General features: G+C 39.8%; 1 protein-coding gene across 1 annotated transcript in view; it reads right to left on the minus strand.

The window, feature by feature from the left end:
* FAM227A (family with sequence similarity 227 member A) overlaps positions 1 to 12,267 on the minus strand; it is a 60,949-nt gene that overhangs the window by 1,266 nt on the left and 47,416 nt on the right. The window contains 2 exon segments of the mRNA XM_067698718.1: positions 8,773 to 8,843; positions 8,846 to 8,975. Of these exon segments, the coding sequence (XP_067554819.1) occupies positions 8,773 to 8,843; positions 8,846 to 8,975 (201 nt within the window).

Raw genomic sequence — 12,267 nt, forward strand, 5'->3', positions numbered from 1 at the left:
AATGGAGCCAGATTTAAAAAAAAAACCCGTCACACATTTCCCAGCCTCCTTTGAAACTAACATCACCATGTGACTAATATCTGGCCCTTGAAATAAACTGGTACTGTTATATGGTATTTCCAGGCAGGTTATTAAAAAGGGAGAGGGTAATAGGAATTGACTACACATGGGCATGAGGGAACTTTCTGGGGTGATAAAAAATTCTAAAGCTAGATTGTAGTAATTGTTGCAAATCTCTGTAAATTTACTAAAAGTCATTGAATTTTGTACCCTTAAAGTGGGCAAATCTTACGGGAAATTGTACCTCATTAATATTATAAATATTAATTATAATATTTACAATTATATCATAATTATAAATATTAATAATTATTATTTTAATAAAAGAACATTTTAAATGTTTTTAAAACAATATTTTATTAAAAAGAAAGAAATTGCTGTAGCCATGTAGTCACATTCTAGCAATGAGACATAAGTGGAAATGTTGTTTGGGACTTCTGTAAGTGCTCCTTAAAAGAGAATGTGGTTATAGATTAAAAGTAAATGAATGCAGAAAAATATACTGTGCTAACACTGATCAAAAGAAAGCAAGAGTAGCTATGCTAATTTCAGACAGAGCAGCCTCGAAAGCAAGAAAAGTTATCAGGGATAAGGAAGGGCATTATATAACGATAAAGGGGTCAGTTCTCCAAAAAGACATAACAATTCTTAACGTGTATGATCCTAACAAAAGAGCATCAAACTACATAAGGCAAAAAGTAATTGAATAACAAGGACAAATAGATGACTCCACTATCATCGTTAGAGACCTCAACACCCCTCTAATCAGAAATGGACAGATCCAGCAGGCAGAAAGTCAGCAATGACATAGTTGAACTCAACAATACCAACAATCAAATGGATGTAATTGACATCTGTAGACTACATCACCCCAAAACAGCAGAATACACATTCTCCACAAGCTCACATGTAACATTCCCCAAGACAGACCAAATTCTGGGCCAAAAAATATACCTTAACAGATTTAAAATAAGAGAAATCACATTATGCCTGCTCTCAGACCAAAATGGAATCAAACTAGAAAATCAGTAACAGAGATAGAGCTGGAAAATCCCCAAATACTTGGAGATTAAACAGCATACTACTAAATAACACATAGGTCAAAGAAGAAATTTCAAGAGAAATTTAAAAATATTTTGAACTAAATGAAAATGAGAATACAACTTATCAAAACTTGTGGGATTCTGGAAATGCTCCTTGAAAGAGAATGTGGTTGCTGAGTGTGCTGAAAGCAGTGCTTAGAGGGAAAATTATAGCATTATATGCATATATTAGAAAAGAAGAAAGATCTGAAATCAATCATCTAAAGTTCCCACCTTAGGAAACCAGAAAAAGAACAAATTAAATTCAAAGTAAGCAAAAGAAAAGAAATAATAAAAATTAGAGCAGAAGTCAATGAACTTGAAAACAGGAAATCAGTAGAGAAAATCAACAAAACCAAAATCTGGTTCTTTGAAAATATCAATAAAACTGATAAGCCTCTAGCCTGGCTAATTAAGAAAACAAGAGAGAGGACACAAATTACTAATATCAGAATCATGAACATTAAAAAGATAATAAAGCAGTACTATAAACAACTGGTCCATGAAATGGACCAGTTCCTTTTTTTTTCCAGCCTCACTGTGTGGTTTGCAGGATCTTAGTTCCCCGTCCAGGGATTGAACACGGGCCCTGGCACTGAAAGCACTGAGTCCTAATCACTGGACTGCCAGGGAATTCCTGGACTAATTCCTTGAAAGACACAATATGCCAATAGTCACACAAGAAGATATAGACCATATGAATAGAACTATATATATATTAAATAAATTGAATAAAAAATTAATAACCTTCAGAAACAGAAAGTAGCAGGCTCAGATGGATTCCCTGGTGAATTCTATCAAACATTTAAGGAAGAAATTATACCTATCTACAATCTCTTTCAGAGGATAGAAGCAGAGGGAATACTTCTTAACTCATTCTACCAGTCAAGAATTACCCTAATACCAAAACCAGACAAAGATGTTACAGGAAAAGAAAACTATAGACCAATATCTCTCATGAACATAGATGCAAACATCCTCAACAAAATATAAGCCAGTCAATCCAACAATGTATAAAAATAATTTTTTATACACTAGGGCTTCCCTGGTGGCGCAGTGGTTGAGAGTCCGCCTGCCGATGCAGGGGACACGGGTTTCATGCCCCGGTCCGGGAAGATCCCACATGCCGCGGAGCGGCTGGGCCCGTGAGCCATGGCCGCTGAGCCTGCGCGTCCGGAGCCTGTGCTCCGCAACGGGAGAGGCCACAACAGTGAGAGGCCCGCGTACCACAAAAAAAAAAAAAAGTCAATCGTGGGAATTCCCTGGCAGTCCGTGCTTTCACTGTCGAAGGCCTAGGTTCAATCCCTGGTCGGGGAACTAAGATCCCAAAGCTGTGCGGTGCGGCACCCCAAAAAATAAAAATAAAATAAAAATTTAAAAAGTCAGTCTCTTTCCTATTGATATATATCAGCAATGAGCAAGTGGAATTTGAAATTAAAAATACAATACCATTTACATTAATACCCCAAAAATGAAACACTTAGGTATAAATCTAACAAAATATGTATAAGATCTGTATGAGGAGAATTACTAAAGCTCTGATGAAAGAAATCAATAAGAACTAAATAAGTGGAGAGATATTCCAAGTTCATGGATAGAAAGACAATATTGTTAAGATGTCAGTTCTTCCCAACTCGATCTGTAGATTCAATGCAGCCCTAATCAAAATCCCATCAAGTTATTTTGTGGATATCGACAAACTGATTTGTAAAGTTTATATGGATAGGTAAAAGACCTAGCACAGACAACACAATATTGAAGGGGAAAAACAACACTGGTGAACTGACACTATCTGACTTTAAGAATTACTATAAAGCTACAGTAATTAAAACAGTGTGATATCAGTGAAAGGACAAAGAGATCAATGGAACAGAATAGGGAGCCCAAAAAGAGACCCATATAAGCATAATCAACTGATCTTTGACAAAGGGGCAAAGGCAATACAATGGAGCAAAGACAGTCTTCTCAACAAAAGGTGCTAAAACAACTGGACATACACGTGCAAAAAAAAAAAAAAAAGAATCTAGACAGAGACCTTACATCTTTCATAAAAATTAACTCAAAAATGGAGCATACACATTTTGAGCAAAACTCAAAAAAAAAAAAAAAAAAGCAAAACTATAAAACTCCTAGAAGGTAACATAGGAGAAAATCTAAATGACCTTGGGGTTGGTGATTACCTTTTAGATATAACATCAAAGGCTTGATGCATGAAAGAAAGAATTGATAAACTGGACCTTATTAAAATTAAAAACTTCTGGTCTGCAAAAGATAATGTGAAGAGAATGAGAAGACAAGCCATGAACTGGAAGGAAATATTTGCAAAAGACACACTTGATAAAAGATTGTTTTCCAAAATATACAAATAACTCTTAAAACTCAGTGATAAGAAAATAAAAAACTTGATTTAAAAATGGGCCAAAGGGACTTCCCTGGTAGCGCAGTGGTTAAGAATCCACCTGCCAATGCAGGGGATACGGGTTCAATCCCTGGTCTGGGAAGATCCCACATGCTGCGGAGCAACTAAGCCTGTGAGCCACAACTGCTGAGGCTGCGCTCTGGAGCCCAAGAGTCACAACTACTGAGCCCACGTGCCACAACTACGGAGCCCACGTGCCGGAACTACTGAAGCCTGCGTGCTGTGACTACTGAAGCCTGAGCGCCTATAGCCCGTGCTCCGCAACAAGAGAAGCCACCACAATGAGAAGCCCCCAAAGATCTTAACAGATACCTCACCAAAGAAGATATACAGACTGCAAATAAGCGTATGAAAACATGCTCCACATCACGTCATCATGGAAATGCAAATTAAAACAACAGTGAGATACCACTACACACCTACTATGGCCAAAATCCAGAACACTGACAACACTAAATGTGGAGCAATAGGAACTCTCATTCATTGCTGGTGGGAATGCAAAATGGTACATCCACTTTAGAAGACAGTTTGATAGTTTCTTACAAAACTAAACACACTCTTACCAAAGGATCCAGCAATCACACTCGTTAGTATCTACCCAAAGAGTTGAAAACTTACATCCACACAAAACCCTGCACATGAATATTTATAGCAGCTTTATTCATACTCGCCAAAACTTGGAAGCAACCAAGACATCCTTCAGTAGGTGAACAGATAAACTATGGTACCTCCAGATAATGTAATATTATTTAGTCCTAAAAAGAAATGGGCTACCAAGCTATGAAAGGACATGGAGGAACCTAAAATGCATATTACCAAGTGAAAGAAGCCAATCTGAAAAGGCTGTATTCTGTATGATTCCATCTATATGATATTCTGGAAAAGGCAAAACTATGGAGACAATAAACAGATCAGTGGTTGTCAGGGTTTTGATGAAGGGAGGGATGAATAAGAGTAGCACAGAGGATTTTTAGGGCAGTGAAAATACTCTGTATGATACTATAATGATAGATACATGTCATTATACATTTGTCTTAACTCATAGGATGTATAACACCAAGGGTGAACTCTAACATAAATTATGGACTTTGAGTGATTATGATGTGTCACTGTGGGTTCATCAGTTGTAACAAATATACCACTCTGGTGGGGAAAGTCCATAATGGGGGTGGCTCTGCAATGTGGTGGGGCAAGAGTGCATGGGAAACATCTGTACCTTACTCTTAATTTTCCTGTGAACCTAAAACTCCTCTAAAAATACATTTAAAGAAAGAGAGAGAGAGGGACCGAGAGACAGAGATTGAGAATGACATTAGCCCCCTTCTTCCCTTCCTTCTTATAGTATCTGGTCTGGAAAACAGACAGGTTGCCTGGAACTCCAGCAACTTCTGTCTTGGTGGAACACGGAAGTCCCAGAGGAAGGATACCAAGGGCTAGGATGGTGGAGCCTGGCTCCCTGAAGCCCGTGAAACACCGTATCAGGCTATATCATCTACCTTCAGACTTCTTTTATATGTGAGAATCAACCTTTGGGCCATTGTTATTTCTAATTTTTCTGTTATATATGACTAAATAAAATCCTAATTTATATATTACATCAAAGAATTGTTCTGAGAGTCAAATGAAAATTGGAAGTTTTTCTTGTGCTTTTGTTTTTCTTTCTGGGGAAATTAAAGAGGCTACAGTCTTGGGCATAGTAGATTAGTAGAAAATAAAAATAGTTAAGCGGAAGTTGGCCCTACCAAATGCAGGATCTTTACCCCCCTTTCCTTTCCTCTGTTTCCAGAATGCCATTAGCCGGGCATATGTCCCACAGGCAAATGATTGGAGGATTCTTCTCCTAAGAAACTGAATGGCTGATATTGGAGAGTCTCTCAAATGAGAAAGCTGGCTTGCTTCCTGATCATGAAAAAAAAGAGAGCCAACCAACTGAGAAGTCATGACCACTGATACCAACTTCCACTGTCAGCTTTTTAGAGCTTCACCCCTAAATCTAAAGACAGCCCAGGGGACTTCCCTGGTAGTCCAATGGCTAAGACTGTGCTCCCAGTGCAGGGGGCCGAGGTTCCATCCCTGGTCAGGGAACTAGATCCCACATGCTGCAACTAAGAGTGAACCTAAAACTAAGAGTTCTCATGCCACAATTAAAGATCCCGCATGCCGCAACTAAAAAAAAAAAAAAAGATTCCCACGTGCCGCAACTAAGACCCAGCGCAGCCAAATAAATGATGAGAGTTCAAAGGTGAGAGTTCAAAACAAGAAAACAGTCAAAAAATGTAAAAAGGTACCCAAGAAAAGGAACCCACAGAAATAATATGGGGGTCAGAAACTTTAAAAATAAAGATTAATGTTCTCAGTAATAGATGAAAATATTGCACCCATGAAAAAGTATAGAATGCTATGAGAAAGAAACAACCAAAATATAAGACCTCACTCTAGGAAATTAATACTACAGTAGAATTCTAAAAATTAAAAGGAGTCATTGGAGGATAAAATATAGAGACTCCTCTCGAAAGTAGGACAGAAATTCACACAGATGCCAAGAGGAGAATAAAAATAAGAAAATTAGAGAATCAGTCCAGGAGGTATAACAACTGAGTATAACAGCTCCAGAAAAACAGAGCTAAGAAAATAATGGGAAGAAAATTACCAAAGAAATAATAAAAGAAAAATTCTCAGAATTGAAGGACACTACTCTCCAGTTTGAGAAGGCTTCCCAATCCCAATGAAACATATTAAGAAAAAGAGTCATACCAAGGCACATGATTGTGAAACATCAGAATAATAGGGAGAAAGACAATATCTTAAAAACTCCCACGGGGGTTGGGGGTGGGGAGGGTGGAGGTGACATACAAGACCATAGGAATCAGAACGGCATCAAATTTTTCAACAGCCAAACTAGAAAGTAGGAAAAAAAATGTTTTCAAATTCCTGTGGAATATTGACTTTGAATTTTATTCCCAGCAAAACATTTGTCAAATATTAATCAAGAGCAAAGTCATTTTGGACATGTAAAGACTAAAAAAACTTTCTACGTACCTTTCCCTTGAGAGTTACTAGAAGATGTGCTCCAGCAAAATGAGTAAACAAGAAAGAGAAAGACATGTGACCTGGGAGACTCCAACAAAGTGAAGTTGACTAAGGGAAGCCCTAGGATAATGGTGAAAAGAAGCCCCAAAAGGATAACTGAGAGCAGACCTTGAGCACACCAGTCCAGACTGGAGGAGGATGAGGGCCTGAGAAGGAGAACTCCAAGATTAAAAAAATGAAGAAGAAATTATCAGAATATATTCTCATTTTCAGGATCTTCTGCCACAACTTTTTCTTAACCTTAGGAGTCTACATCTGCTTGCAATGGAGAGAAAAAGGACAAGCAGCTAACTGCATCTGTCCTGGTTATGATCACGTTACCTAACAGAATATATTAATATGATATACATAGAATATATATGGTACATTTGAGAATATGGAAAATGATGCTGCTTGGTTTTTGATAGCTTTTAACAATCTGGAAAACCTTATCAACAGATAACGTCTAAAAGGAAATCAAGAAATGCATATGTAAGCATGTTATTTAGAATAATGGATGTAAATTCCAGAATTGAAAATTATAATTTCTGTAGACTCTTGGATGCCTATGCACTACAGGCTGGTAGAATCTAGAAGGTGGCATGTGAGACCCTCTGATGCCCTTCATTGCCTCAACTCTCCCTCACTCTCTAATCAGCCAGACCCAACTGCAGTCTGGTAACTTTTAGCTCTGCAAATTGGCTTGAACATCTCTCTGCCTAGAGTTCCAGCCCATTCTTCCCCTCCCCCCTTGCCTAGCAAATATAAAGAACTGACTGCTCCCTACTCTGTTCTCTTTTGAAGTCCTCTCTCAGGAGCTATGCAATTTGTTGCATGTTATCTATTTCCATGTCTTTTTCCTTCTTCTATACTATGAGCCCTTGAGGGCAAGAACTTTAACTTATTTATTTCTTTGTATCCTTAGTGCCTGGCATAGTAGGTCTTCAGTCAATGTTCACTTGGCTTCTCTGTACCTCAGTTTTCTATTCAGTAAAATGGGTGTTATGCTATCTAATGGGGTTTTGTTGAGATACAAATAAACTGCACATGTTGTTTTTGTCTGATGGCATCTCACCAATTCTACCCCATGTCACTGACTTTGCCTTGTTCTCTCAGGCTGCAGGGACGGTCAGGTCTGGCTAGTAATAGCACTGCTTCTTCCTGAACACAGTGTTGGTTCAGAAGGGATGTGTGGAACCATGAACCAAGCAGAGCCATTGAAACCGAGAAGGGCCCTGTGGGGCTCCTGGACACAAAAGCCTTTTTGTCCCTTCTTTCTTGTAGGCAAGACTCCAGCCTCCATGACTTTCCCTGAGTTCCAAAGGTCAGAAGAGCAGACAAGAAACCACCTGAGGCAAGATTAAAGGGACCAGCGAAGCTCATCAAGATTAGGAGACCTGAGATGAGACTAAGGGAGTGCAGGCCCTGCACACACCCTAATCTTGTCAGCAACCCTGCCCTTGAACTACTGCTTTAAAACTCCTCATCAAATCCTCCCGGGTTGGGACACACAGTTTCGAGGGCAGGAGCCCTCTGTGTCCTCCTTTGCCTGACAAAGCAGTAAATCTCTTATTTTCTACTTTACCCAACACTGTCTCAGAGATTCAGTTTGGCACCAGTGTACAGAGGCTGAGCTTTTGGCAACACCATCAGAGACTTTTATTGAGGCTTGGTTTATGGAGGCTGGGAGAGGGTGTCTCTCTTCCTTTTAGGTCATGCACTTATAAGGATATAGGGTTGGGGCTGTTCTTGGCCCTCTTTCTTTCTTTGAGGGCAGGGGCAGCTTGAAAAGCAAGCCAGCACACAGAGGCAAAGAGGGTCAAGAAAGAAAGGGAGAGAATCTGAAAATATCATTGAGCCCTTAAGTCCATCGTGGCTGCAGCCAGCCTGAATGTGGCCTCTTCCCAGTTACTGAAGCCACGAGATGTTCCTTCCACTCAAGCTGGTTTGAGCTGGGTTCCTGGCACTTGCAACCTATGAGCTCTGACTCATAATACACTTTGTAAAGTAAAAATGCTTGGCATAGAGGAAGTACAAAGTCATTGGTAGCTCTTACTACTGCCATTAATAATAATAAAAATAAAGTGAGAGTTGAGTGACTAACACATAAAAGCGAGTGGACCTTTATGTATACTTTTCCACGTATTAAGAATTCCTAAAGTGTTCACATTTCTACTTTTCCCATGGTCTTCGTTCAAACAAACCTCAAAAGAAACGCAATCTCCCTCTGATGGCTTCTTCTAGATTTCTTTTCAGGAGAGTCCTCAATGAAGGTTGAAGGCTGGATGAACATGTGGTTCGCCTGTTTTTTGTCTTTTGCTCTTTGATCAATATTCTTCATCTCCCTGTGGGGAAAATCACAAAGACACATGGAAAAAGACTAAAGTCAGCGTTATCGTTTCACTCTATTTTCACATGAAAAGAGAGGCAAATATTTACCAATTCATTCATTACATCTGTCAGGAGCAACTGACTGAAGCAGAAAGCTGACTGCGCCGCAGCAACTCAGTCACTGAGCCCCTGCTATGTGCTGGGAGTCATATAGCCCTGGGGGACACAGGGGAATAAGATGTGGTCCCTGACTCAATGGATCATACTCAAATTAGGAAGACAGGTGAGGAAAACCAACGACCTGAGAGAAAGCTGAAGCATGAGCTTGAGGGCAGGCTGAATTCAATTTGGGGCTCTGCCATTTGCTGTGTGTTCTTGGGCAAGTTACTTAACCTCTCCTTGCCAGTGTACTCATCTCAACATGGTAATGTAATAGAACCTACGGTAGTGGTGAGGATTAATTCAGTTACCATAGGTCAAGCGATTAGCACAGTGCCTGGTACATAGGAAGTGCTCAATTAATGTTGCTGCTGCTGCTGCTGTTATTATAGGAGAAGGTTTTCAGTGGAGCACGTTCAGATACGTTTGGGGTACTCAACGGAAATGCTGAGCTGGAAAATATACCAGCTGATGTGTGAAATATGAGTGGATCTCCACTCGATGAAGAAGCAGGTTATGGACATTCAAGGCAGCCAAAAAACAATAAATATACATTCAAGTGAATTAAGATGCTGTCATATACTTCTCTGCTGCTGCAGAATAGATGTAGAAAGACTGGTGTTAAGAAACCAGTGTTGAACTTGGCCTAAACCAGTGGTTATTCCAACAGTGAGGGTCTTTCCCCAAGTCAAAGGAAAAAATTGTGTTGACACAAAATTCTCATTTTTGGCATCTTCTGCCACAACTTTTTCTTAACCTTTTGAAGCCTGCGTCTGCTTGCAGTGGAGAGACAAAGAACAAGCAGCGACCTGCATTTGTCCTTGCTGTGATGACATTTTCTAACAGGAAAACTTGGTCGTAATTCCTTGATAATATTTTCTATATTGTCATCTCTTGATTTGTTGAAGTCTATACATGTCTTAGGCTCCTATTTTCCACTAGTGGAAGCATCTTTAGCTTGTATGAGAGAATCATATGTTGAAACGTTTCATAAAACTCTGCAAAGGGCATTTTGAATTGCGGGTGCTTTGCCCCCATACAAGTTTAAGGATCAGGGCTCTGGACTCACAAGGAAACTAAGTTCTGCAGCAGCAACTGACCCCGCTCCTTCATTGTACAGCTCCATCTGCATGTGCCAGCTAGGCTCTTCCTCCACCTAGAGCAGAGACCCCAGCAAAACAGCTGCTGGATCGCCTTTTCTAAGGGAGACCGCTCGCTAGGCCTCCCCAGTGGCAAACTTTCCAACTCCAAGGCCCAGTGCTGTTTTGGCCCCTGCACTCTTCATGGTGTGGGGGTCACACATATTACCTCTAATAGCCGTCATTTTCTGAGCACTTCCTGTGAGCCAGGCACTAAGCTCGACATCTCCTTTAACCTACACAACTACTCTGTGAGTAGTGTCCCTGTTTTGTAGATGAGGTATCCAAGCCTCACATGGGCTAAATGATGGACCTAAATCATACTGAGGGTGAAACAGAGCTGTTCCTACAGCTTTGGTCTGTCCAAGGTCAATGGCAGTGCTCCCAGCTGATACGCTACATTAGGGGAACAAGTGGTAATTGATGTCCCAAAAGAGTCCTAGCCCCCCTACAAGTATCAATACTATTCCACAGGGGCATTTGTCACCTTTTGATCTTGTTACGGCCACCATTAAAAAAAAAAAAAGATAGTGTTCAAAAATTTAAACATTTATAAAAGTAAAGAAAATTGTATAATTAACATCATTTACCCATTACCTTGCTTTATTAGTTATCAATCTGAAGTCAGTCTTGATTCATCTGTTACTTCCTTTGCCTCCCATCCCAAGGGTTATTTTAAGGCACATCCCAGACACCATGTCATTTCATCCATATACACTTCATTATGTACCTCTTTAAGACATGATTCTCAAAACATAACTACAAAACTATTATCATGTCTTTAAAAAAGGGAATATACCAATAAAAGGAATTTCTTAGTATCATCTAAAACCAAGTCAGTGTTCAAATTTCCCCAGTTATTTCATAATTGAGATAATTATCTCAAGCGGTTGATTTAAGTCAGGATCCAAACAATGTTTTGATTAATATATCTCTCCAGTATCTTCTAAACAATAACAGCACCTCCTCCCTCTTTTATTTTCCTTGCTTTTTATGTACTGAAGAAACCAGGTTATTTGTCCTACAGAATTTCCCATTCTGGATTTGTCAATTGCACCCCTGGAGTGCTTGACAAGGTCCTCTGAGCTCTGTGTGTCCTTTAAATTGGTGGATGCAGATGGTCACCATTTTTTAAAAGTTTCTTGAAGTATAACATACATACCAAAGCGTGCACAAACTCTAAATGTGCACCTCAAGGAGATTTCACGTGCTGAGCACATCCATGTAACCAGCTCCCAGATCAAGAAACAGAACGTTGCCAGCCCCCTAGAAGCCCCCTCATACGCCTGCTCAGTCATACCCTACTTTCCCAAGGGTAGCCCTGCCCTGATGTCTAACAACATGGATGTATTTTAAGGCCACCAGTTTTTTCTGGAGACAAAACTTGGAGGAGCACTTTATTAATAGAAGCCATGCTGAGTTTCTTATCTAACAAAAAGTGGATGTATTTGGCAATGTAATTGCTAACACATAATTACAAAGTTTCTCCTGACTTAAAAAATCTTTACTATAATTCACCTGATAAGGGTGTCATTATTAAAAAAGGATTTCCTTATATATTTCTCAAATAAATATTCTGTAGGCTTAATTTGTTTTGTGTTGGTTTTTTTTTTCCGGCCACGCCATGTGGCTTGAGGGATCTTAGTTCCCCAACCAGGAATTGAACCTGGGCCCTTGGCAGTGAAAGCGGAGTCCTAACCACTGGATCACCAGGGAATTCCCTCTGTAGGCTTAATCTTGAATATTCTATATGAATTTAATGTTAACCCTAAACTATTTTTGCCTTGTTAATGCCACAGCTGGGTGTGGCTATGGGGCTAAGTTCTGGCAAATGGAATGAAAATGGAAGGTATATTTGTGACTTCCAGGAGGAAGTCCATTTTCCTTCCTACTGCCTGGAATGTGGACCTGATGGCTGGAGCTTGAGCAGCCATATTGGAACATGAGGCTGAGGATTATGGAGCAATAAGATAAAAGGAGCTTGGACCCCTGACACTGTGAACTGCCA

This window comes from Pseudorca crassidens, chromosome 11, assembly GCF_039906515.1.
Source record: "Pseudorca crassidens isolate mPseCra1 chromosome 11, mPseCra1.hap1, whole genome shotgun sequence".
Taxonomy (NCBI): Eukaryota; Metazoa; Chordata; class Mammalia; order Artiodactyla; family Delphinidae; genus Pseudorca; species Pseudorca crassidens.